The sequence below is a fragment of the Saimiri boliviensis genome, chromosome 8 (assembly GCF_048565385.1).
Source record: "Saimiri boliviensis isolate mSaiBol1 chromosome 8, mSaiBol1.pri, whole genome shotgun sequence".
NCBI classification, from domain to species: domain Eukaryota; kingdom Metazoa; phylum Chordata; class Mammalia; order Primates; family Cebidae; genus Saimiri; species Saimiri boliviensis.
In genome coordinates, this window is record NC_133456.1 from 28,559,315 (window position 1) to 28,586,819 (window position 27,505).

Genomic DNA, 27,505 nt, shown 5'->3' on the forward strand with positions numbered 1-27,505 from the left:
CAACCTGCGATAACTTCTGGCTCAAGTCATGAATGTGAGTGTGGAGTCTAAGTGGCAGCTACTTTGTCCCATCAGATGCCTTTCTGGCTATTTCTCTGTTCTCAGTTGTGCTATAGATGGATGAGGTGCTACCCTAGATATGCATTTTTAAAAATTCATTCAAAGACAATGAGATCCCAAGAAGGAAAAAATAGAAATAGTTGATTTGCTAAGGTGGTAGGATTGGAGGCAATATCCTTTGTTATTTCTGATTGGGATGAGAAGAAATGTTTTAAAATCAAATTAAGAGAAGAAAGAAAATTGTGTATCTCTTTAAAGTTAGAAAAACAAATTAAAATGTCCATATATATATATATATATATATATATATATATATATATTTTTTTTTGAGATAGAGTTTTGCTCAATCACCCAGGCAGGAGTGCAGTGGCACAATCTCAGCTCACTGCAACCTCCACCTTATCGGTTCAAGTGATCCTCCTGCCTCAGCCTCCTGAGTAGCTGGGATTACAGTTGCCCACCACCATGCCTGGCTAATTGTGTGTGTGTGTGTGTGTGTGTGTGTGTGTGTGTGTATTAGAGACAGGGTTTCACTATGTTGGCCAGGCTGGTCTTGAACTCCTGACCTCCCTCAGCCTCCCAAAGTGCTGGGATTACAGGTGTGAGCCACTGTGGTGCCTGGCCCCTATCTTAAAAGCTGTTGTGGTTGTGCATAGTGCCTGAAGGGTCCTCAGCAGCTGGGGCCGGAGGGAGGGAGGGGAAGCCAGCTCAGGGTTGGGGATGGCAGGCAGGCAGGCAGGCAGGCAGGCAGGGTACAGGGGAGTCTGGTCTGCAGAAGGCCTGAGTTCATAACAAGGATGGCCTCCATGTAGTGGGCACCTGATGGGCTGTGTGGGCACTTTGCACGTGTTACCTCCTTCGCATGTGATGCTGTACCTCTGGGAGTTAACACCCTCATTTTATTTTTTAGAAACGGAGTCTCACTCTGTTGCCCAGGCTGGAGTGCAGTGGCAGTCATAGCTTGCGGTAGCCTCAAACACCTGGGCTCAAGTGATCCTCTTGGTTCAGCCTCCCAAGCAACTAAGGCTACAGGTATACCCCACCACGCCCAGATAATTTTTAGAATTTTTTTTTTATGGAGTCAGGGTCTTGCTATGTTGCTCAGGCTGGTTTTGAACTCCTGTCCTTGTGTAATCCTCCCACTGCTGCCTCTCAAAGTGGTGAAATTACAGGCAAGAGCTGCTGCTGCACCCAACCAACACCTTCATTTTATTGATGAGGACACAGGGATTCCAAGAAGATGTAATGAATCCAAGCCTGCTGAGTTCTGAGTGAGAGGCTTGAACCAAGGCCTGCCTCACTCCCGACCCTGGGCTCCTTTGTATCACTTGGGGAAGGCTGTTGATACACTGTGTGTCAGAGCAGGTGGCAGGAACATGGCCTTCTGTGCCTGCCTCACCCGTTGCCTTGTTCGTGGCCTGATAACAGGGACTGAGATTCCCAGTCTTCTAGTGTGTGTCATTGTCTCAGCTCAGTGCATTTAGAGTCAGTAGGGGGAGAGACTGGTGGCCTCCTAGGGATGCTGTTTCTTCCCACCACAAAAAAGTGACTGTCCTATGAGGGAGGATGAATCAGGGGCACCATTAGAGTCTTTATTGAGGCCTGGAGGTATAGTGTGCAAGAGAGAGAGGTGGGGAGGGGGAATGGAAAGAGAGAGAGGTGGGGAGGGAGTCAGAGAGGCAGAGACTGAGAAAGAGACAGAGACAAAGCTGGAGGAAGAGAGACATGCAGAGAGAAAGAGATGCAGAGAAGGGGAGTAACACTGTCTGCCTGGAGACTGAGGGCCTGGGTTCAGATTCCAGCCTTGGCACCACTCGTCGGCTGACTGGACTTAGGCAAGCCTTGTGCCCTCTGGCCTCCGTCAGCCGACCTTGCAGTGAGAGTGTGGGATGGTCTCTGTGGCCTCCCTGAGTCTGCGGTTTATAAACCCAAGGATCACTGCCTAAGCTGTGCTGCCTGCAGATGGCCCATCTGAGCCGTTCCTCAGTCTTTCTGAGCCCCAGGCAGACTTGTAGCCTTCCAGGAGCTCCCAGAACTTACATCTAAAGTGTCTCTGGGGGAAGAAAATACACTTAATCACATTCATAGCCCTCTTTCTCTGATCAGAGAAAGCCATAGACACCACTTGAACAGTCTAGAAAGTTAAAAAAGTATAAAGAAGAAAAGATAAAATCCCTCTTAATTCTATCACATTTTGCTATTTCTTTCTAGAAATCATTTAAAACAAATTAGTATAATGCAGGATATGCTGTTGTGTAACTTGCTTCCCCCACTCCTGCCACAACAGTAGTGGATTTTTCTTAATTACATAAAGTAAATTAAGACAGACGCTTTGCATGTGAGGAGGAGGCACTCGTCCAGAGCAGGCAGGCTTTCAGCAGCTGCTGACTTTGCCCCTACTACCGGAGCCCCAGTCTGATGGGGATGCTTTGAGGGCGCCAGGGCATGCTAGTGGGACTCTGGGTGCCCCTGGGACAGAGATAAAGCTGCTGGGCAGATGAGAAGCTGGGAGCATGGTGGAGGAGAGCTGGTTGTAGATGCACCGGCCACCTGAGGGTGACCTGTTAGCTAGTGGGACTGTGGCATACGGTCCTGTACCTGCAGGCCAGCCATTCAGATGTGGCCCATCTGTGAATGATACCCCCTGGAGTTGTGCAAAGGGAGGTTGGACTAAGTTACAAGGCCTGCCTGTGTTACCACTCTGACCTAACAGGAGCCCCAGATCCTGGAAACTGCTAAGCCCAGTTGCTTGGGGTGAGGATGAGAGTATTTTGGTAATATTTCTATACTGTGGCATTTAGACCTTGGGAAGGGGAGATGGTGGAGGCTGGGCTGGAGCAAGGCGACCAGAGACAGCCCAGGCAGTGTTCTTGACTGGTGTCCTCCTGGGAAGGACATCTCCATCAGCCACCCTCAGTTTTCAGCGCCAGGGTGTCTCCCTCCTTGGTGGGAAGTCATCATGGTAATTTACGGCTTCTCTTTCCCAAGAGGTGATCTTTCACTCTGTTTTGTCCAAGCTGTACTTGCCATCCCCTGCACAACCCTCAAGGACATCTGGAAGTGTTTAGACAGTCTGTGGTCATCAGGCTGGAAAGGGTGGGTTTGGCCGAGTGTAGTGGCCGGGAAACCTCAGGAGTGGCACGTGCTTTGAGATACTCAGAATGTAGCTCCCTTTCCTCACCCCAGACCCACACACTTTTACTTCCTTTCCCTTCTGACTCCTCCCCTCCCACCTGCCTGGAGGGATCAGCATGCCCTGTACATCCTTTGAGCTTCTGGGAACCCCTGGTCAGTCTGTTTGGGCAGCTGGTCCTCATGTGCAGGTGCGCTGGGCGGCCCCCAAGTCCCTGGAGGGGCAGATGGGAAGTGTGCTGGCCTCTGCCCAAGGCTGGGTCAGCACAGTGTCCTTGTAGTGTTTGGCTTCTGGTTTTCCAAAGTCAGCTTTAGGCACCTCATTCCAGGGAGGAGGGAGGCCTTGAAATGTCCATCTCATACCTCACGTGTCTCTGTTTATAGCGTGCAGTTGCAGGTTGACTGGCAATGTAGGGGCAGACCTCAGAGATGAACCCTCAGGGATGCAGACGTCAGCCTGCTGTTCTGAATGGGCGAAGGTGAGAAGGAGCTGAGTCCACCCCCAGGATGAGACGGGGTGGCCCAGCCTTAGGCCGTGCTGCACCTGCAGCCTTGATGGCCCAGGATCCCCATGTGATTATGAGCAAGGTGCTTCACTCACATCTGCCAGGCCCAAGGGGAGGCCAAGCTGTGTCAGGAACATGGGCTTCTGTGCCTGCCTCACCTGTTGCCTTGTCTGTGGTCTGATTACAGGGACTGACTGACCTGTCTTTACTCCATGGTGCCTTTTAATCCCCTAAAGCAACTTTTTAATCTTCCTTTGGGCCTCTGAAAAATCTAAGGATGTATCATCCTTCCCTGCAGGGAAATGTACCTCTGTGCGTGCAGAGAAAGCTCAAAACCATCTCATTTAGGCTCCCAAAGACCACCTGTGCACGTGGCAGCAGAGCACCTACCAAACCAGTCTCCCATGAGGAGGTGGCCCTCTATGTCCCATTGCACCAGAGTGCACAGGAGGGAAATGGACTTGAAGACACAGTGGAGGCATTCATTTAGGGTGAGCAAAAGAGGGACACCAAACTGGGTGATCAAAGGGATTATAAAGGCTGATTTGACATCGAGCCACTAGCACAGCATCCAGGCGTGACCAACTCCCTCTTCTGTTTTTCCACGAGAAAAAGTCATGCTTGATTGTGAGCTGTGTCTGCTGGGGAAGAGTTGTAGGGGACGGGCTCTGTCCTCTGAGCTGATGGCTCAAAGTGTCTGTCCAGCTTCCTGGCCTGAGACTGAAACTGGCAGTGATGGCTCAGGGGTTGGCAGTCATCCTCATGCTCATCACTGGGAACACCTGCTCTGTCCTGGTGCACCCGGCCCTGTACAGGACCATCCGCCAGGCCCTTCCTATGGCTTTGTCCTCATTGTATCTCCCCTCTCTCCATTCTTGAGGAGGCCGAGGGCCATTTGTAGCCCCCCATAGAGCTAAGCTCCCCGGTGAGCACTGTACCCTTTGTTTTCTGTAGTTGCAGCAGCTTGGAAGGCCTGCGTGGACATTTGCACACTCTCCGTTAAATTAGTTTCTGGTGATATTCACTTCAGGCAGGAGTTTGTCCTATTCAGAGGCACGGTCAGAGAAGCGCTTAATTCTAGTGGAGTTGACTTGACCCTGTGGTCAGTGAGGGGAAAAGTTATAGGTTTTTCTAACCCCGGGGTTAGTGTCCCTCTCATCTGCTTGTCACATGCCTCTCCGCATGTGCTGCTCTGCTGGGGGCTTCACTAAGAGCAAGAAACAGATGTGGGCCTGTGCGGAACCAGGAGTGCTCAGGGTGTGTGGACTGTGTGTGTGCTCGCAGCGGGGGTGGGGTGCTTAGCTCTGTTTTGTGAAAACCCTCCCATGTACAAATGGACCCTACTGGTATTGGGAAAAAGTGGTTTGAAGATTGAGGCGGGGAGTGGGTGGGAGTGGTCGGGACTACAAATCCTAGCCCAGAGGAAAGTCTCAAAGCTGTGTTCCTAACTCTTCTGAACCGGACTTTTTGGCAAGGGTCTTCCAGGGAGATTTGCTATGTGATTTATACCCTGCTCTCCAGAGTGGCCGGTCTGAGTCCTCACTGCTATCCTCTGTAGCTCCCAGTCCTGTATCTCCACCAAACCCTCATTTTTTTGCAGAGAAACTTCCTGCTTCATTGAAGACCTCATAAGCCCTCCCTCCCCATCTCAGCTGACCTCCTGCAACTCCTGGCTTCTCAGAGCAGCCCAGTTCCTTCTCCTCCCCGGGCTGTTGCCTCCATCGGCTGGCCTCCACTCTTTCCTTCTGGGCACCTTCCTCCTCCCTTCCTTCCATGACTCCTGCCTCCAGCCCCTCCTCCTTCCCCAGGTCCCTCCCATAGAGGCTAACAGGGGACACAGGTCCCAGTATAGAAACACCTCCTTCACTCCCAGGCATGCCTCCATCTCTCATGTCTCTCTCTGCCAGCTTCCCACTGGCCCTCTCGATAGGGTTGTTCTCAGCTTATGTGCCTCCCCAAACCCACAGAGGCCCCTCCTGGTGAAAGCAGCCCTTGCCACTCATCTTGGGCCCCCTGGCTGGCGCACAGTGGACCTCCTTCCTTCACCTGGCACTACCAGCTCCGGACCCACCCCCATTCTCGTCTTTCTTTGGCTGTTCCCACTCTACCTCTTGTCTCGGCCTCCTCGAGCACTTGTGTTTCCCAGGGCTCCATCTTGGGCTCTTTTCTTCCAGCTCATCTTGTCCATCTGATTGTGTTAATTGTCCCCATATGTGTCTCTCTGGCCCAGGCTCTCCAGAGACACAGCTGCACGTTTCCAGCTGCCTGTAGTTATTGCTCCCCGGGGTACCTTAAACCCATCATGTGTACCCCTCCTCACTCATCCACCCGCTGTCCTCACCAAGACCGGCTCCTTCACCGCCTCTCTTCTCTGTCTTGTTTCCTGTCATTCTCCCTGTCGCCTGCTTAGAAAAAGTCATCCTTGACAACTCCCTCTCCTTGCCTCCCACTTTCAGTTGGTCGTGCAGTGCTGATGGGTTTGGCTCAGAAACGTCCCCCCGATTCCTGCAACCTCCTCGGCCCCTCCCAACCTGCCCTGGTTAGACCTTCATCATCTCTCATCTGGACCATTGTGAGGCCTTTTACTAAGCTCTGTCCTTCTTTGGGCCAGCTGCCATACAGCTGTAATGCTACATTTCTAAAATTCAGGTCTGAGCACGTCACTTCCTTGCGTCTCAGGAATACTGGCTTCCCCGCAACGGCCCTATACCCCCGAACAGCTGTTCTTCCCTGCCAGGCTTCTCTAGAATGCTTTCTGTCCTTCCAGCATCTTGTCCCCCTTTGCTACTCATCTGGATTCCAGAACCCAAGTCAAGTATCACCTCCTCCGGCAAGCCTTCCTAGGTCACCTTCCCGCATGCAGGGATGCACTCTTTCCTTTCCTTTCTGATGCCTCTCTGTGACCACACACCATGAGCAGCTGTTGTACTCTCCCGGTTTTATCTGTCTCCTAGACTGGGTGTGTCTCAAGACCCAAGATAGGTCTTATTTATTGGTGATTTCTCTAGTCCTAGCAGAGTGCCTGGCCTACCATTGGCTTTAGTACTTGTTTGCCTAATTAATGTTGTGTGAAAATAAATTTTTTTGTGCATTTGCTAATAGGCTTTTTTAAGGGGAGTTACTGTTTCACTTGGTTTGAATATCTCCTGTTTGTCTATGACTGGGCTGGGCTGGGTCAAGACGAATGTCCTGCTAGGCAAGAGGTGAACTTCTCTGCAACCTTGTAGATTTGGATATTTTTGTTGTTACTCTCACCTACTTCGCACTCTGTGGTTTACCCCCAGCCTCCTGCTGTGCTGATCAAATCCTGGGTGATTAATGCCTACTCCCAGATCAATGGATTTGGCTGGATTGATTTTTTTTTCTCTGGCTAGCTTCCCCAACCCTGGCATTTTCTATGAAAGTAAAAGAGGTCTCAGAGTCTAGGCTCTTTTAAATAACAATGTAATAAATATCACATGGGCTCAAACATCACCAAGGAGGTAAATGTATTAAAAAATCATCGATGCATTTCAAAGCCTGATACCAATGATTTTCAGATTATTCTCAGAATACCTCTCACAACCCACACGCAGGAATATTGAAATCTGTATATATACATACATGTTTCTGTGTGTCTACATCCTAACTCTGTAGGTTATTGTATTTGTACCGTTGATTATGGGACACAGCCTTGAACCTGGTTAATCTATTTTTATTGAATGAATGAATGAAGCAGCGAAGAAATGAACAGACTGGAGCCTGAGGGAGTACCTGTTTCTCCTCTCCTTGAAGACCCAGCACTACTGTCTCACAGATCCTAACGTATGCATGAGCTCTGCTGGGTCCTGGCTCTGGCTGTCATCTTTCTCTGTTTTGGAGTGGCTGGTTTCTGCTGGAGGTTTTCTTCCACACCGACAAGCTTAAGACCTTGGTCATTTGCATTATGATGAGAAGACCCAGCTGGGCTCCATCTAGGAGAAGTTACAGGAAAGGGGGTGGGATGGGGTTGCTGGCAGGCAGCGTGGGAAGAAAGTTTCTGCAGCCTACAAAGTGAAAAACACTGGTCAGGGGTGTTTCCTGGACGTTCTTGAACTGCCCAAGAGGGTGGGGTGCCCGTCCTTGGCTAACATATTTGGGTCCATGGCTTAGGTAGCCTTGAGGGAGGGTCGGGGTGTGGTGACCATATGATTTAGCATCAAAACCAGGACTCTTTTGAGAGCGGAAGGAGAAAGGTGCTGTTAATAACTTGTTCCAGACAATAGGCATAACGAGACTGTGCTGAGCAAATTGAAACATGTATCCTTCGTGGAGGACGGGCCAGTTCTGGGGGCAGCCCAGTTCCTTCCTGAGAGCACATATGGGTGGGGAGTGGCAGCGTGATGGACAGCATTCTGAAAAGCTGAGACGTGGCCCGGATGGAAGGTAGGATCCCTGGAGCCACCCACATGCTGTGAGGTCTCTCTCGCTGGGCCCCAGGGCTCCTGGTTGACCTTAAAGGATGGTGGCCTCTGCTGAGGATGAGGAGAGCCAGGGCTCAGTGCCTGGGCCCCCGGACGAGTAAGGAGTCAAGGCTGAGTCACCCAGCTTGGCAGCTGGCCCTGTGCCCTCCTGTCCACCTGGAGCTGCACGGCTTCAGGCTCATTCATGCCTTTGAGCCTTTCCTGACCTCCTCCTTGCCTGGAGTTCTGAGGAGAATGGAATCTTCTGGAAGCCTTTCCATGGGCCTACTTGGGCTCTCACACTCTGCCTCTTTGACAGTCCTCCTGTGGCTCTGTCACTTAGGCTTTGACCTCAGGTCAGTGTCAAAGCCTTTTTTAGCCTCAGTGGCTTTATCAGTAAGATAGGGATAAGAAGACCTACTCTGGAGAGCTGACTTGGGGTTAGACAGAGGGTGATGGTGGTGACGATTCCTGCCCATCCACAAAAGAAGTCTTTTTTTGTAGACCGTAGAGAGAGATAAGAAAAATGAAAAATGGGAGAATTATTCTGATAGCTAGTATCTATTTTAACTTTATAGCTTTTGATTATAGATATTGTTCTCCATTTTACAGATGAGAAACTGACACAGAGAGGTTAAGTAACTTGTCCAAGATCACACAGCCAGTAAGCAGTATGGTGGCATTCGGACTCCAGCTTTTTTAGCTAACTTGTGGATGGATGGGGCCCCATGGAGGAGTTCTGGAAGCTGGAGGGGCAGGGCTAGGCCTTCAGAACTTTGGCAGGTCTCCTCTCCCACCCTGTACACACCCCTGTGTCACCATCTAGGTCTCCAGAAAGTAGAGTCATCTTGATTTTAGGCACCAAGACTACGTGTCTGGCTGGGGCTAAGTGAGGCTTATTTATAAAAGGTTTTAATAAAATAAGCGCTTTGGCTCTATTAGCATTCCCTCCCTCTCCTTTCTCCATCCCCTGTACTTGCCCTGCTCCCACATACAGCCACACACAGAGTACAGCACTGGCTCTGTGTGTGTGTGTGTGTGTGTGTGTCTGCAGTGGACATTTTTTGCCCCTAGAAGGATGTGCACCAGCTCTCCCCTGCCGTGTGAAAGTGTGGTTCTGGCTCCAGGGTGGCCTCTGCAGGAAGGGCAGCTTGCTTGGATAGAGCCATCCAGAGCTCTACTTCTGCCTCGTTCTGGAGTTTCTTTCTTGTTTATTTACTTACTGGGGGTGGGCTGGGGTGCTGGCTGTAAGGAGAGGGGGGCCTGCCTTGAAATTGTTCAGAGCCATCTGCTGTTTGCAGTAACTTGCCAGCCAGGCAGAGCTGCTGGGTGGCTGGCTTTGCAGTGTTCCCTGTAAATATTATGACTTTGAGGACCAGGGTGGGGTCCCAGGCACTTCAAGGAGAATGAAGGGCTGGTTCTCCTTGCTGCCTGCACCCCTGAAAGTCCTGTTGTCCCCGAGGCTGAGGGGTCCTAGGACAAAGGATGGCTCCAGGAATAACAAGGAAGCCAGAGCGGTACTAGTGGCCCCTTCAGGTTCCCCAAGTTAGAAAGCTTGAGATTCAGACTCTGCAGAGCTGCACCTCAGCGTGGGAAGGTGGGACAGAAGAGGTGCCCTGGAGCTTGAGGCTAGTTCCCATGGCTTTACTGGGGACGGGGCAACACAGGAATAATTTGTGGGTATAGTGAATTTCAGATGGTCCAGCAGTCCCCTGGAGCTTGGTGCTGCAGTCAGAGGAAGGGCAGTGTCTGTGGGCAGACCCGGTTTTGAGGCCTAGTTCTGGCCCTTGGGACCTGGGCAAGAGCCCGAGGTAATGTATGCAACGGGCACAGCAAGGAGTGGCGAAGATACAAGCAGGGCCTCTGGGGCCACAGAGCCAACCTCCTGTCTGCGGGTGGCTGCACTCGCCCTGGCCCGGGCAACTCAGTCATTGCGCCAGAGGAGCCTCTGTAGCTCCATGTTTTTGGTTTTCTCTGGATTGGAAGGTTCACCCTCAAGTGTCACCCAATTCCTTGAGAATATTTACGTCCAGCCAACCTGTTCTGTTCTCAGAAGAGACAACGGGTCCCATCTGTAGTTGTGAGCTCAAGGCTGTTTATTTTTAAATTTCCCTCAGGGTCTTTTGCTGGGGCCTAGTGACCTCAGGCCCTCTGACTCGGGAATCTTAAGGGTCACGTGGTAATAACATTTGGGAGTTCCTTACTGTGTTCAGAGCTGCAGGGACTAAGGAGTAGTCAGTCCTGTCCCGGGAACATGAACAGACTCCCTTCCCCACTACTGGGCAGAAACGATCACTTACAAGGCCACTCTTGAGGAAGAGGGTGTGTGTATGTGTGTGTGTGTGTATGGGCTTGTGTACATTTTCCTTTCCGTGTGTGTGTGTGAAGAGGGGGTGTGTATGTGTGTGTGTGTGTGATCATTTACAAGACTACTCTTGAGGAAGATTTGTGTGTGTGTGTGTGTGTGTGTGTGTGTCTGTCTGTCTGCATGTGTGAATGTGAATATGGGCTTGTGTACATTTTCCTTTCCTTCTGGGTCACCCAGTAGTTTAAACCTCCTTAGCTGAGTTATGCAGGGGGCTGTGGCTGTTGCTGCTGCGGAGCTGAGCCTAAAATTAGCCCTGCGGGTGGGCACTTTGCCATCTGGCATTTCTCTCCTAAAGAGCTTGTCCATCTCCAGTAAGGTGGGAGCCTAGAATACTGGGGCAGCCCTGCCTCACCTCCGCCCGGCATTGAGGCTGAACTGTGAGCATCTTCACATTTTCCCAGGTGATCAGAAGAATCTTACCCCTCCCCGCTAAGCCTTGACAGTTGCCACATGAAGCCAGGAGTGGAGTGAGTGGGCCTTCATGCTTGCCCCAAGTGCAAGGCCACAGGGATGTACTTCACATTCCTGAGGAGGCAAGGGGGCAGCTGCCGGCCCGCTGCAGAGGGAGTGATGCCTCCTCACTCCCTTCCTGACACATGCTATGGCTACTGACTTGGCTTCACTGGAATTTCTAGTTTTGGGGGCAGGGCTCAGATTCCCAAAATACGACTCCTCCCTATGGCCTGGGCTGCATTCCTGTGTAGGTGTGTGTCCCTGTCTACCCATTCACCCCCACTAGGACAGGGCTGGGACTTGGCCATCGGCTGTGCATGCTGGTCAGGGGTCACCTGTTAGCAGGGCTTGGGGTCCTGGGGTGGGCATGGGGTGGGTGTGGAGGAGGCTCAGGGTGGCTGGCGGGAGACAGGGGCCTGGAAGGAATGCAGGGGCCAGAGTGGATTTCATGTTAAATTGAGTCTTCCACCTATGCTGTTTTATTTTTCTTTATATTGTGGTAAAATACACATGGCATAAAACTTATAACCATTTTTGAGTGTACCAGTCAGTGACATTATGAACATTCACCATGGTGGGCAGCCACCACCAGAATCCGTTTCCAGAACTTTCTCATCATTCCAAACAGAAAACTCTCTCCGTTAAACACCAACTCCATGCCTTCCTCCTCCCCACCCCGGGCATCTCTAATCCACTTTCTGTCTCTATGATTTTGACTAGTCCAGGTACTTCCCACAATATTTGTCCTTTTGTGTCTGGCTTATTTCACTTAGCATAACGTTTTCAAGGCTTATCCATGTTGTAACCTGTGTCAGCAACTGATTCCTTTTGAAGGCTGAATAATGCTCCATTGCATATAGATAGCGTATTTTATCTGTCTGTTCATCTGATGTGGATACCTTGGTAGTTTCCATCTTTTGGCTATCATGAATAGAGCTGCTGTGAGCATGCCTGTACAAACTCTGCTTGAGCCTCTGCTCTCCATTATTTTGGGTATGTAATTTGGAAGTGGAATTGCTGAATCCTATGGTAATCTTATTTTTAATCTTTTGAGAAACCGCCGTACTGTTTTCCTCAGGGGCTGCGCCATTTTATATTCCCACCAGCAATGCCTCGATGTTCTAATTTCTCCATTCTCACCAGCATTTCATACTTTTTTAAAAGGCTGGATTAAGTGCTGTCCTTTATGATGGATGAGATGATGTTAGAGGACTTTTCTGGTATTAAAAGGCGATCTGGTCCTTTGCTTGAGGATAGATATTTGGCTGAAGAGTGTCCCATGCAGAGGGAACAGCCAGATCAAAGGCCCTGGGGTGGGAATGTGCTGCAGCCTATTCAGAAGAGCAGGAAGGCCAGGTATGGCTGGAGCAGAGGGACAACAGGGGTCCCCCAGGATGATGAGGTCATTGAGGTAAGCGGGGGAGGTAGAACACGAAGGGCCTTGCCTCTCACCAGCAGGGTCCTGGGCCTCTCCTCTGCCTGTGTGAGAGGCGAGCCATTGCAGGGTTTGGGCAGAGAGGTGATGTGATTCTGACTCATATTTTTTAGGATCCTCTGGTTGCTTTGTTGAGAAGAGAGTGCAGTCCCAAGGGTAGAAGCAAGAGAGCAGTCAGGTGCCCAGGTGAGAGCTGACGCTGAGGAAAGGTGTGCGACATGCAGCCTGGATCTAGTGCTGGCAGCAGCTCTCAGGAGCGATGGAAGCCAGCGGGAGACGTGTGGATGTGCTAAACTGGCAACATGATTGGTGGGACCCTATGCAAAATGAAAACATGGGACCCCTTGTGCACAAAATACTGAGAATTTCAAAACAGGAACAAGAGTATTAAACTCAGGGTGCAGCCCTGTGCAGCTGCACAGATCACACATGCGTGACGCTGGCCCTGGAGAGCAGAGGGACAACAGGTGGCCCCAGGAGATGAGGTCATCGAGGTAACGGAGAGAGGTAGACCACGAAGGGCCTTGTCTGCCACCAGCAGCACCTGGGCCTTTCTTCTGCATTGAGTGGGAAGGGACCCTGTGGCTAAACCATCCAGCTTTTCCCAGACCAATGAGCAGGGCTGGGATTCGGAGATACTCACTGTCAATGTTGTGCACGTGGAGAGTTGGCATCTGCCACTGAGCTGATTCCTAGGCACGTCTTTGGAGAGAGACTTCTGGGATTGGCTTTTGTGAGAAGGAGGTCTAATGATTTCCTTCCCCGGAGCGTGTGGCACAGGCCACAGGTAAAGACTCCCAGGAGAATGGAGATGAAGTCTTGTGGCTGAAGCAGATGCCAAGCTCCTGCCCTGACACTCTGGTGTACTGTGATGGAGACCTCTTGGCTCTGATAAAAAGGAAAAGTGAAAATCCTCGGCATTTACTAGAAGAGGGTGGAGCAAAGAGACTACTGCCCTCCAATAATAGAAGAACTGAAACAGAGTATTCAACTCTTTTTAAAAATGTGCTAGCACTTTGCACATATTATTGCCTATAATACTTCACTCTGCGGGGAAAGTTGTCACCACTGTTATCCCCATGACACATATGACAAAATTGAGGCTCAGACAGATTAAGTCATGGTATGAAGTAGAAGGGATAGGAATGGGACCCAGGCTTACTGTCTCCAATTTAGAAATCAGTTGGATTTCTCAACTTCTAAAGTCCCATCTCTGAGTCCTGTGAGGCCTCCCCACCCTCACCCACACACCCACCCCTGCTCTGTGCAGTCCCAGAGCGTCTCCTGACAGCCTCCATCACCTGCCTCCCCCACCCCCTTCTCCACACCTCCTCTCCATTCCCACCGCTCCCTGCTCCTCACAGCAGCGGTGGCAGCTGCTGGATTGCTGTTCTTGGTTCTCTCAAGGTTCTTGCAAACCCGCCTGCTCTGTGGACCCAAAGCCTCTCACTTCCTGCCCCATGAGCTCCTTGCTCATCTCATGAGGCTCCCCTCCCCCAGCGTGAGAGACTGGGTGTGATTTCAAAGAAGCAGGGAGAATTGCTTGGAAATGTTCCTCGAGGAGAGCTGATGAGAGGTCATGGCCCAGGAAGGCTGTGCTCTCCCACTTCCCCAAACCCCACTCTGGGGTCCTCTATACCAGCACCACCCCCTAACCAACCCCATCCCCCAAACCCCTGGAACTTCACCAGCAAAGGACCAGGTGAGAATGGAAAGTGTCTCCCTCCAAGTGGCCTGTATCTCTCACTGGAGGTGGCAGGAGCCTGTATGTAGGTGGGGAAGTGAAGTGAGCATTCACATCTGCTGGTCTGGCCAGTCCCCAGGACTTCACCCAGCTTGGAGAATCTCAGCCTGTGTGGAAACTAGGGTAGGATACTCTGAGAATGAGAGTGTAGAGGAGGACAGAGGGCTGACAAAAGTGGGCCTTTTTCATAGACCAGGCATCGCTGAGGGAAGCAGCTTTCTTGGAGCTCTAGGTGACAGTATCCATCTGTAATAACTGATGTCACTTGCATGGGAATGTCACTTTTCACCTCTTGTTTAATCTGTACACTAACCCTGTGCGGGGAGAAGTTGGTGCTGAGCATCTCCCTTTTACCTTTGGGGAAACAAAGGCATGAGGAGACATAATTAATGACATCTGGCCATTTGAAGCAGCAGCCAGGACCTGCACCCAGGGTTGATTTCCTATGCCAGGGCTCCCCATCCCTGCCAATCTTTCCCCATCTCTGGCCAATGACCAGAATTTGAGCCTTGAGATTTTACACTGAAGTAGGGCTTCCCTAAGATAGTATCAAACTGCCCTCCTGTAGGCTGGGACCAGCCAAGCCATCTGGAGCCCGAGGGGTGAGATCAGGAGGGTCAGAGCACTAAGGTGGGAGCTCAGTCATCGCCTCCCTCCATCTGTCCCTCTCCCTCCACTCTGCAGCCATCCAGAAGATGACGTGCTGACGTGTGGGAGAGCCTGGCCTTCCCCTTGAGCCTTCTCTGCTCTGGACAACTTGGCCTCCTGGGCAGTGTGTTATTTTGGAGTGAGAGGCTTTGACCTCCCAGCAGGGTGACGTGGCCCACATGGCCTGTGGAGGCCTCGAGTCACTTCAGGACTCGGAGAGAAATAGCCCTAATTAGGAGCAGCACACTGTGGTGGAGAAGATTTGTTCTCCACATCATTCTCTCATTTGGGACACTCTCTGGAAAGGTCATGTTCCTGAGCCTTCCTTGCAGTTAATTTGCTGCTCTTTGACCAAGATTGAGCCAGTAGAATGTGGGCAAAAGCCATGAGCACTGTGCTATGTACCACTTCCAGGCCTGGCTCACAAAAATGTCCAATGCAGTCCTGCTAGCCTCCTCTTCTTCCCTTCTGAAGTGACTCAAATGTCATAGGGTCCAGATGGCATAGTTACAAGATAGAGTAAAGCCACTTGGCCTGTATCAGATTCATGAGCCAGAACTAAACTTTTGTGGAGTTAAGCCCATAAGATTTCAGGGTTTCTTTGTTACTGTGACGTGGCCTTGCCTGTTCTGACTAATAGAACAGCATGTTAGTCAAAGGTCCTGGTGTAGCCCCTGCTGTTCTGATGCCTGACAGTGTGATCCTGGATACTGGACTCGTTTCCTCACCTGAAAAAGCAGGGCATCCACCCCTCGCAGGGGCTGGGATTTGGCCAGACTGTGAAGATGAGAGTTGAGTTACCATGCGGGTGCTGATTCTCAGGACGGTGAAGAGGAAAGGTTCCTGGGCTCAGGGTGGGAATGAGAGCAGGTGACTGCTATACCTGAGCTGGTTTTTAGCTTTGTTCCAAAGCTTTGTTTGAGTGCTTTTACTTAAAGCTTTGCAGAGTGCCTAAAGGCTCATACCGGTTTGATTGTTTTGTTTGTTCATTCATTCATCTCTCCATTCATTCATGCAATATTTTTTGAGCGTTTTCTACATGCCAGACATTGTGCTAAGCACCTTCCTTCTTCATGCTGGGTTATGTCTCCTTGTTTGCCTCCACACAGAGAAAAAGCCCTCCATGCTTGGAACACCAGAGGATGCAACTTCCCCAGGTGGTGAACAGAACAGGCCTTGCCCTCATGGAGCTCACAGTCTAGCAGGGAAGTTGCACACTGGTGGAGAATCACACTGGTCATGGTAGAATGCTGGCTGACCTTAGCTCTCAGAGGAAGGGAGGCATGGGCTATGATGGCTGTTGTTGGGGAGCCCTTCTGGGAGGTCAGAGAAGGTTTTCAGAGGAATTGAATATTGGTTGCAGTCCACAGGAAGAGTAGGAGGTAACTGGGCAAAGAAGGGCGGGGTGAGGTTTTGCTGGGAGAGAGGCTAGCACATGCAGAAGCCCTGTTAGGATGGAGCAGGGACTGGAGCCAGGGATAATGATAGCAAGAAATGGTGCGAGATGACACGAGAGCAGAAGGAGCCAGATGACTGAAGGCCGGGAGCTGAATTAAGGAGATTTTATTCCAAGAGACTTGGAAGTTCTATCAAAGTTTGAAGTGGGAGAGGAAGTGCAGTTTACATGATCCAATGTGTGTTTGGAGAAGATCATTGTGGCTGCTGTGTGGAGCTCCAGCTCTTGTCTGCTGCTTGTCAGCTGGAGGTGGACAGGTGCGTGTGTGTGGCAGAGAACACATGTGCACTTTTAGAAAGGCTGCAGCCAGGCCTTCCTCCTTCTTGCTGGGGCACATCTCCTCAATGTTTGCCTCAGCACAGAGAAAAAGCACTGCATGCTTGAAACAACAGAGGATGCAGCTTCCCCCAGGGGATGTTGGGAGTTCACTGAATACAAATCCTAGTTCTGGGAAGAATGCTAGTGGAGAAAGGAACTATTGTCTAAAATTAGGCTTTGGGACTATTCAGTGAAAAGTCTTCTTCCTGCCCCGTCTTGATGAGGGTTCTGCCGGTTTCCCCGCCTGCCTGCTCAGACTTTTCTTTCCCATTCTCATCCTCCTTCTGGCCAGTTCATCCTCTCCACTCCGCCAGCCGCTCTGCTCTGGGGACACTTGGGCTAAGGTTGAGGGGTTCATTGTTATTTATTTTGGGCCTTTCTGGGCACACACATAGTAGGAGGATGGCCCACTGGCTGGTGGTGATTTCCACTCAGCAGATCGTGTCCTAAGGCCCTGAGTGGGGTGGGGCCTCTAGAAATAGGTGTCCCCTCCCTTTAATGACACTTTTCTTAGCTTCTGGGCTGAGGCACTTTCAGGCTGCTTGGTGCCGGGGGGCTGTCTTCTAATAACACTTTTCTTAAAAATATGCAATCTGGATTGGGAGACCACCCTGGGCCTCAGGCAGAAAGAACATATACTCCTTGGAAGAAATTTCGATTTCTCTTCCAGATGTGGGAAGGCCCAGAACCCACCCACGTGCCCTTAGCTTAACTGTGGCCATCTCAGCTACACTTGGAATTTCCTTGCTCTTCAATTCTGTGAGCCCCCAGACTGAGCACTGCCTTAGTCATGGTCCTGCTGAAACAGGCAGGACTTCCCAGCAGACTCTCAGTCTCACCTGTACCCCACAGCAGCCTTTGCCCTGCTGAGCAGACTGAGGAGTTCCAGTTCCTGTACACTTGCTCTGCACAGCTTTTGGGTTAAAACACCTCATTACCATCACTGCAGTGATTCCCGCTGTGCTGCAAAGGTCCGCATGGAGTCCCAGATCTGGGACTGTGGACTGCCTTCTTTACAGTGAGTGCCTAAGGATCACTAGGACAGACACATTGACATGGACAGCTGAATAGGCATTCACCCCAGGGCTAAATGAGGCCCTCATGGTCACTCTGCCTAGCCTTTCAGCTACCCACTTGCTATGCAAATGCCCTATCCAGTATCCCCGCATGCCAGAGTGCCCAGCACGCAGTTGGCCCTCAGGAAACAAGGATGATATCAGCCCTTAGAGTGGCTGGCCTGCTGGAGACCTCTCGTCCCTCTGACCCCGCTAGCATTCTTGGAGCAGACTCTTAGCTGGAGACATTTTTTCCCAAGAAGCAAGATGGTGCCGGCTGACCTTGGATTGTAAATATCCCTCATTCTCCAGATTGCTCTGGGAACTGGGAATGGGGGCGGGGAGCCTTTCCAGACTGGTGGCTGAGCCCCAAAACAGGGTGGACTGAACTGTGGGGGTGATGCCTTGAGGACCACTGGGTCCCAGAGAGTCTTCAGGAAGGACGCTCTGCCAGCACCCTCTTGGCTGAGATTTACTGGCAACAGGACCTGGGAAAATAGCATCTGGTTTCTCTCTGTTTGTCGTCCACTGAGGAAAAATTAGCGTACGCTTCCTTCTCCGAGGCAGAGCTGTTTATATCTGCAGGTTCTTGACACGTTCATGCATACTTTCACACACACAGACTGGAAGATAAATGAGTCCTGCACGTCAAACTCCTCAGCAGTGAGCAGACATTAACCAGGTCCCATCCCTTTCTCCTTGGAACAGATGTGCTGCCCTTGAAAAGGAGCTGGGGCAGGGGTGGAGGTGTCTGCAGTAGATGGGGCCTGCGAAGGGGCTGACAGATGGTGAGAGGCTTCGTTCCTCTGAAGGGTAATTTATGAATACCTGGGCTGCAGGTGAAGTCTAAGTTAGAGGGGAGAAGAACAACTTCTCAAGGAGAGATATGAGTGCCCATTGCACTTCTCAACGCTTCGGTGTGAGCTCATCATCTGCCCCATAATTGGTGCCCTTCTCAACTTTCCATCTCTGTCAAGGGCTCAGTTTCCCCAGGCTTGGGTGGGTCAGTCCCAAATCTTGCCAATACTTCCCTCTTAGAATCTCTTGGATTCATCCCTCCTTTCCAGCCCTGTCTCCTGAGTGCAGCTGCGTTCCTGGTCTGCAGACCCAGCCTCCAGATGATTGCCGCTGCCCCGCTCTTGCCATCTCCATCCCTCTTTGCTACTACAGACAAATGGTTCTTCCTTCTGGGGTGGAGCCAGTGTAGCACAGTGGCTAAGACCATGGGTTTCGGAGTCATTTGGCCCTGGTTCAGGTTCCGGTGCCACTGCTTCCTAGCTGTGAGGCCTGGAGTGAGTTGCTTAATTCACTGTGCCTCACTTTCTTTGTAAAATGAGAATTCTAATTACACCCAGCTCATAGTATTGTCCCAAGGACTAGATGAGTTTATACCTGCACAGTGTAAGCATCCAGTAGACGGTAGCTGTTATTAAATATCATGAAACAACCCCCGTCACCAGCTTATAGTGGCTCCTTATTGCTTGTGGGACCAAGCCAAGCTTCCCATCCTGGCAGACAGTGGTTCACCATCTGGGCCATTTGACTGATGATGCAGCTTTATCATCTATCACTCTCTGATCCTGCTGTGGTGGCCTCTTCGCTGCCACACCTGTACTGTGATTTTTTGAAGACTGTTGCTTTCACTCAAAAGTTTCCGCTCTGCACCCCAACCCTTTTCAGCTCCCACCCCAAACTTCACCCCCTCCCTGATGCCTGTCTTGACCTCTGTGGCCAACAGAGGCATTTGCAGTCTGAACCTAGCCATGTCATTCTTCAGCATTCACTTGTGTGGTTTCTCCTGTGTTTTCTACCTTAACCAGGAGTGCTTTGAAAGCAGGGGCCACATCTTGAACACCTCTAGCATGTCTCATGGTACTATCCATGTACTGATGCCTCCCTTAATGTGGAGATCTGGGAGTTGATCATATGATCACTAGAAACTTCTCCGTCAAATATGTAGAAGCCCTATCCTGATTTTATAGGAACCAAAAGGTAAAGAGATGTTTCCCAAGGTTGCCAAATCACCCTGTGGTAGAAATGGGAGCGGAGCTCCAGCCCAGAGCCTATGCTTCACCAGTCCTGACCCTCTGTTACCTGGGGGCCTTCTGGCCGGTTGGCTAAATTCCACAGCTCAGCAAGTGTCGGTGATGAAAGCCGGGCCCAGCCTCGTGAGTGCTGGCAGAGGGCTTGTTTTGACAAGAGCAATTTAGCTTAAGTGACTTGTGCTAGCTCTTGGGGTGCTCACAACAGGGACCTGACCCGTTCCTTTGTCAAGGACCTCTGCCCTAACTCCCCAGCGCCCTTCAAGACAAGGAGTCATTTCTGTGAGACCCTGTGGGTGGGGGTGTGAGAATCTGTCCCTTCCCTGGCTTTGATCCTTCCAGTTCTGTTTTGGCTCTTGGGGCAGCCCAGCTGAGATTCAGAGGCTCCAAGAAGAGTTCTCCATCCCTCTGCTGTCAAACCAGTTTGCTGCATTAAGCAGGAAATCCAATGGCATGGATAATGCCCAACGACAGAGGACTTCTAAATGTGCTAGATGATTTATAGCAGACTTCCTCCCTTAATTATTTTTGGCTCATGCTCAAGTCAGATCAGTCTGTATGCCTCATGTACATACCAGCTGCCTGGAAATGGTTGTGACTGGGGCACGGCAGTCATTACTTGATTTGTGTGCCCCTGTTCCTACTTGAAGACTCGCTGAATACCTGCTGCGTGCTCGATGCTGTGGAGGTGCTGGCGGCTCCAGGAGACTTGGCCCCAGCCTAGCTGGCTTTGGAGGAAGGGTTTGCTGTGGATAATTCCTAGAGTGAGTAAGAATCTTAACCCAGCAGGACAGAACAGAGCAGGTGGTTGAGTATTGCACTGCCCGCCTCTGCTTGTCAGAGTTCAGGTTGTCTGGGTTCAAAGGTGCCTTTGTAGCCTCTGCTTTCTTCTGTAGCTGTGGCCCTCCTTAAAAAATTTTAAAAACTAGTTGACACACATTCAGACTTGCCAATGCTGATTTTTTAACGAAGCGGTCATTTGCTTAGGATAGTGGAGTACAAAGGACACAACCAGGGTTTCTTCTCACAGCAGCTCCCTTGGGGCAGACTTTGACCGACAGCTGACTTTCAGGAATGATCCTGCTACCAGCCTCTTGCCCAGATGGGCTTACCTGCCCTTGTTGCTGGTGTGGGGCACAGGCATTGGGTGGTTTTGGGGGTGGGAGGCAGGCATGTGTACTCTTGAGGTACTCTAGCTCTGTCACCTTAGGCATGTGGCCGGGAATAGCATCTGGTGTCATGGGCTTAAATTCTACTCAAGTCTGCCTTTCTGAGGACTTGGGGCTTTTTCTCTTCCATCTCTAAGCTCTGGGAATGGGTGCTGCTTCCTCCAAATGGGGAGGAAAAGGGACCCTCCCCTCTCTCCTTGCCTGGGTGTCCTCAGGATGTGGGTGCCATGCATGGGCTGATAGCTTGCCCAGCTGTCCCTGAGGGGAGGCCCTAGGGCACCTTTTGCTTTCCTTCCCTTCACTGTATGGATATGCAGGGGCAGGGGTGGGGGACACTCAGGCAGGAAACTGAACCTCCAGTCCTGTGCTACCCAGACCTGGTCTGGCCTTCACTGCAGATGGGGAGAGCCCTGGGGCACTGCCCACACTGGGTGCAGAAGTGGCAGCCTCACTCCCAGCTCTTGCCCTGTCCTCCAGGCCTGGCTGAGAGATATCGACTGCCATGTGCAATGCCCCAAGGCTCAGGACCAGAACCTGACTTGGGTCTGGCCACATGCCCCTTCCCCTGGGAGGCAGTACTCTGGTAAAGCACCCAGGCCTGTGCCTGGTGCTTCAAGACATTTGACAAATTACCCGATGTTCTTATCTTCTCCACTCTCCTCAGGAGACTGCAATCGATTGGTTGGAACTCTCAGGTTCTTGCTTTTACTAAACCTAGATAGGCAGTGGAAGAAGAATTGCTTTCCTGACATTTTATATTATCGCTTTATTTAGTCCATCACCTTAATCTTTACACAGTCCTTGAGAAGTAGATAGTATCATCCCTATTTTGTAGCAGAAGATTCTGAGGTTTGCTAAGGTTAAGTTATTCAGTCACCACCACACATGGGAAAAAGGACGTGAACTTGGATCTTTGATACCGGGCCCCAACCAGATCCCACGTTTTCCCCACAGCATGCCTCGTCTCCTTGAGATACCACAGAGCCCACTCCTTCTTTCCTCTGGGCCCCTGTTTCTCACCACGTGGAGTCCAGCCACCGTGCTTCCCTCCGTATTGAGAATCAGCCCCTCTGTCTGCTTTGTCTCTGCTCTGGTTTCTGGGCTCGGTCCCAGGTCTTGTCAGGAGCACTGCCCAGAAGCCTTCAACCATTCTAGGAGTGTCCTTGGTGTTTTCACATCTCCAGCCCCATCCCGCCTTCCCTTGGCTTTGTGTATGTGCCCTGTGTGTTGCGATTTCTACCTTCTGCCCTGGAGCACATGGTAGGAAGGAAGGAGAAGGAGGAGGAGGGGGAGGAAGGGAGGGAGAGGGCAAAGTGGAGGGAGGGATAGGATAGGGGCTTGCCACCTGGATACTCAGACCTAGAAACTTCTGCTGTTTGCAGGTGTAATAGGGTCAAGGCTAAGCTGCGATAACAAAGAGACACCAAAATGCAGTGGCTTTAAGAATATGGGAATGTATTTCACTTGTGTCATAGTCTCAACGTGATGGGGTCCAGTTTGCGAGGATGATTCAGTTCCACAGGGTTGCTCCGCCAACCCCAAGGACATTGTCCTCATTCATATGGTCAAAGCTGGGTTTGGAGCCTATCTGTGTTGTAGCCGAGAGGAAAGTGTTTGATAATGAAATGGGAGGTGACATGGGAGCTGCACGTGGCACTTCCATTCATACCACACTGGCATAGTCACATGACCACACCTTGCTGCAACAGGGGCTGAGAAATGCTGTCTGTGGCTGGGCAGCCATGTGCTCAGTGACTGTATTGCTTGGGAAGAGCAGGACAAGGAATTTAGTTGGATAACTTAACTTACAGTGCCTGCCACAGCCTTTTAGAAATCATTTTTAAATTAAACGGTTAATCTTAATTATTTTAAAGGAGGGTGGTGATGTGATAATCCATAGTCCATCAGTTGGACTATAGATTATCAAGCTGAGAATATGTTTCTAGGGGCCAGGGAGTGTGCAGGGCAGGTGAGTCTGCAAGTGAACATTTGCCACTCCTCCCACTGGCTGTTTTTATAGTCTTCCATCATAATGGTTGAGTTTCATGGCTCACCCTTTGGCATTAGGTCATGCCTCCATTGGCCCTGGGAGAGAAGATTCAACACTGTTGCGTCTCATGCCCCAAGAATTAAGGCAGTCAATGCTCCCTGTGGCTGTGGTGCCAATTCTGGTCCTACTTCCTACCCCCACAGCCAAGAGAGAGTGGAGACCAGGGCAGAATCTCCTGGTTTCTCTCTGAGAGGCTTAATCACATCACAGAGATGACTCCCCAGAGTCCTCAGGATGTCAGTGCCCTTGGGAAGCAGCTGAGAGCCGTGTGGTCACATTCTCCCATTTTACATAGAAGGAAACCTCACAGGACCCAGAGAGCATAGGAGCTTGCTGAGCTGGCCCAGCCTGTGAGGAGAAGGGCTGCAATCCAGGCCTCTTGCTGGGCACCAAGCCTTTCCACGAGACTCGTTTGCACATTAGCTCATTTCTCCTATAGATTCAACCTCTAGGGATTTCCCAGTGATATGCTCAAGGTCAGCCAGCAAATAAGGGACTCTCTAGCACTTCAGGCCAAGTCTCCCAGTTCCCAGACACTCACAGGGACACACAGACTTGTCTCATGTCTCATCTCCAAATGCTTAGTGGCCATGGCAGTTAGTACCACACTCATCTTTCATTTAATTCTGATGTGGGCCTGGGCATTCCTGTGGGTGAGGATTGTCTTAGTTTTCTCCAATTGACCTGTAAATTTGAGGATTAAGTTCCCAACATATGAAATTTCAGGGGCACATTCAAACCATAGCAGAGACCCTGTACCCCTTCTCCCACCTGGTGTTTGATGGTCACCATCAGAGGCAACTGGGGGTTTGGGACTGTCTTCCCTTTTGAGTTGGAATATTCAAGGCCTTAAAGGGGCCCCGCAGCCTTCAGTTTTCTTTCCATCCGTGTATTCATTTAACAAGTATTCATTGTGGCCTGCTGTGTAGCAGCCTCTGTCCTGTATAATAGGGACAGAACAGTGAGCAGAGGAGGCCTGGTTCCTATCTACCTTTTTTTTTTTTGAGACAGAGTCTTGCTCTGTCACCCAGGCTGGAGTGCAGTGGTACCATCTGGACTCACTGCAATCTCTGCCTCCCCTCCTGGGTTCAAACAATTCTTCCATTTCAGATTATTGAGTAGCTGGGACTATGGGCATGTACCATCATGCCCAGCTTTTTTTTTTTTTTTTTTTTTTTTTTTTTGACAGAGTCTTACTCTGTCGCCCAGCCTGGAGTACAAGGATCTTGGCTCACTGCAACCTCCTCCTCCTGGGTTCAAGCAATTCTCTTGTCTCAGCCTCCCAGGTAGTTGGGATTATAGGTGTGCACCACCATGCCCAGCTAATTTTTTGTATTTTTAGTGGAGATGGGGTTTTGCCATGTTGTCCAGGCTGGTCTTGAACTGACCTCAGGTAATCCGCCTGCCTCGGCCTCCCAGAGTGCTGGGATTACAGGCATGAGCCACAGCACCTGGCTGCCCAGCTAATTTTTGTGTTTTTAGTAGAGATGCGGTGTCACCAAGTTGGCCAGGCTGGTCTTGAACTCCTGACCTCAAGTGATCCACCCACCTCAGCCTCCCAAAATGCTGGAATTACAGGTGTAAGCCATGGTGCCTGACCTCCCATCTACTTCTCAGCTCTCCAGATCTCTAATAGCATCGTTAGTTACAGCCTGTGTTCGTTTACAGCTGTACGGTGTTAGCCTTAATGTCTTATTAGCAGGTGTCATTAGCTCCATTATAGAGATGAGTGCATTCAGATTCCCGTAGATTGCCTGACTGGCTCCAAGTCACAAGGCTGGCCCCTGAGGCTCCTGACTCCCAGCATAGCACTCCTCTCCTGTCTCTCTCCCCCAGGCAATCTCTGGGGCCCCTGGATCCCTGCCGAGGTGCTCAGGGTCCCCTCCATTCCCACAGGGCAGCCTGTGCAGTGCTGGATAGGGCTCAGGCCTGCCCCATAGAAGACATGGCCCCGTCTAGAGGTTGGAGGTTAGGTAAGCACTTGGGGGCAGTTTCACTTTCTCTTTAGTGTTTTTTCTTCTTCTGGATTCTGCTGACCTAAAATGAGCCCCAGAGGTGAGGAATGGAAGGAGGGAGGAGATGTGGGTGGTGGAGAGGATGGGGGAAAGCATGAGAGAAGCCGCACTTCACCTGTGTAGGGTGGGAACCAGAACTCTGAGTTCAGGTGGGCTTCTTCCCACCCCTGAATCTGACTCCAGCCTTTTGTCAGCCCCCGCCCTCCACCTACACGGCTGGCACCACCCTTAGCTGTCACCACTACTCACAGGAAACAATGGAGGTTTGTCTGATTTTCCGGGAGGGGAGGAGGAAGCTGAGGGTGGGAATAATTGTTCTCCAAGATGAGATTTTTAGAAGAGAGAAACTTTATTGCACTTGGAAGATAAATAAACTTCTAGCCCATGAAACTTCTTGCCAGGTCACAAAGCAAATGTCTCCTGACCCCAGAGGTCAGAGAACTACAGGAGAAGCAGTTTGTGGGTGGGCAAAGCATCATCAGCTTCCCTGGAAAACCTGTGCAAGTTTCTCCTGTCACGCCAGCCTCTCCTTGTCCTCCCGCCCCAACTCATGTCCTTGGTTTGTGTGGGAGCATGTCTGCCTTTCTCTGCTGCTTTGTATGTGTGATTCCCATGCCTGGTCCGGAGATGAGGTGGGGGCCAGTGCCTGGCATGGATTCTGAAGGACTCTGGCTTCCTCTGGGATTCCCCATAGATCTAGCACGGTTGGACGGGAGACTTTTGTATGACTTCCAGGTATGACAGGCTGTCTTAAAGCTGTAGCGTATATGCTGCCATGCTGAGCATTCCATTGTATTGCAGGAGAAGAGGGCAGAATACTTGAAATCAGGGATTTCTTTTATAAGTAGCATCTCCATGTAGAGGGGAATACAAATTGTCCCTGCTTGAGCAGCCAGAGGCCCAGGCTGTAGCCATTCCATGGGCTGTCCCAGGTGGCAAAGACCTTAGCCATCACCCGCTGCCTCTCAGTTTTATGGATGAGGAAGCTGAAGTTCCCAGAGGCAAGGTGACTTGCCCAGAGCTACACACTCACGGTTGCAAATCCCTGCTGAGATCTCACATCTAAGTTCCCAGGCCTTTCTCCACACCGGGCTGCCTCTAGACGTTCATTCATTGCTTTTGAGGAGGTCCTCGTCTCCATGGTTTTAAATTCATATATTCTCCCCAAGTCCCAAGTTTCATGGTGTGTAAGAGAAGTGAATTTTCAGTCTGATACCCTTGTCTAGACTGTCCTGGATACCTCAGTCGTCATACCTGAGCCCCTTTCCTTGTCCCTTGGGCCTCACCTCCAGCACCCCCTACCCTTTTCTGCCACCACATCTCATGCTCCTGAAAGCCACAGAGAGTGGCTGTGCTAGGTGTGCCATCTGAAATCGGCCCTGAGCTTGGCAGATGAATCTGAGCCTTTGGAAAATATCCCTTCAGGGGCAGCAGGGAGGCAGATCACTGTGGGCCCTGGGGGGGGGGGGTGGGGCGGCTACTAATTGCCTAGCAGTCTGATATTCTGTAGGTCACCTGGGATCTGTCTCTCATCCACTGTCCTCTCGGTCCCTCCCATTCTGCCTCCTCTTTGTACACCAGCAGTGCTGTGCAACAGAAATATGAGAGCCACATATATCCTTCCAGCTATTTCAGTGGGCCAAAAAGTGAAAACAAACCCATGGGTAAAAGTAATTTAAATAATATATTTTGTTTACCCAATATATCCAGAATATAATTTAATCACGTAATGAATACAGAATTATTTCAGATTCCAGTGTATTTTATGCTCGCAACAGCCCTCACTTCAGACCAGCCACACTGCGAATGTTCCTAGCCACGTTTGGCCAGTGGTTCCCCTGGTGGGCGCCTCAGTTTTGCAGGGAATATGGTGCTATCCTCATTTGCCTCTTGGGCCCCTCCCCTCCCTTCCCTCTGCCTCTGGATAAATCAAGTTTCCTAACCTCCATGCTGTATTCATTCAAGCTGTAACCCACTTGTTCTTTCCCTGCCAAACATCCAGAGTCACCCTCATTCACCGTCCCCTCATGACCTTATAACTTAACCCCTTGTAGCCCAACTCCTCCTCTACCCAGTCTGCTCATGCATCTCTTTTCAGCTTCTTCCACACACCTGATTTCTGTTGACTTTCCTGCTCTTGGATTTAGCTTGTGTGACACTTTCTGACTCATAATCTACTCACCCCAAAGCCAGCTCCTCCTGGACTTTCCTAAGTGGATTGTGAACCAAAGCTCTCTTCTTCCCAGGGAGACATCACCCAGGCTCAAATCCTCCTTGCAGATGCCTTGCTTGGGGGCCACTCTGCTCTCTCTTCTCAGAGTGCCAGCCTCTCCCAGGCCCCTGGTCCTTCTCAGCGCATCCGTTTCCACAGTCCTCTTTTAGTCTACTTCTAGCATCTTCCTCTTCACTGCCTCCTTTCCAGCTGTCAGTTTAATCTACCCAAAGTACTGCTCTGATCACATTTCTCTTTTGAAAGCTGGCAGCATTAGAAGTTGTAATAGCACGGAAACATGTTTATGTTACAAAATTAAGTGAAGACTGGGCACCGTGGCTCATGTCTGTAATCCCAGCACTTTGGGAGGTTGAGGTGGGCAGATCACCTGAGGTCAGGAGTTTGAGACCAGCCTGGCCAA

The 27,505-nt window shown here is 50.8% G+C and overlaps 1 protein-coding gene across 4 annotated transcripts in view; it reads left to right on the forward strand.

The window, feature by feature from the left end:
- ADCY5 (adenylate cyclase 5) overlaps positions 1–27,505 on the forward strand; it is a 160,561-nt gene that overhangs the window by 53,871 nt on the left and 79,185 nt on the right. The window contains exon 1 of one of the 4 annotated variants that reach the window (XM_010352428.3): positions 11,354–20,402. The exons of the other annotated variants lie outside the window; for them this stretch is intronic. Coding sequence (XP_010350730.1) covers positions 20,316–20,402 — 87 coding nt within the window. The 5' untranslated portion in view covers positions 11,354–20,315. Of the gene's footprint in view, positions 1–11,353; positions 20,403–27,505 lie in introns of those variants that run through there. 4 annotated transcript variants of the gene reach the window in all.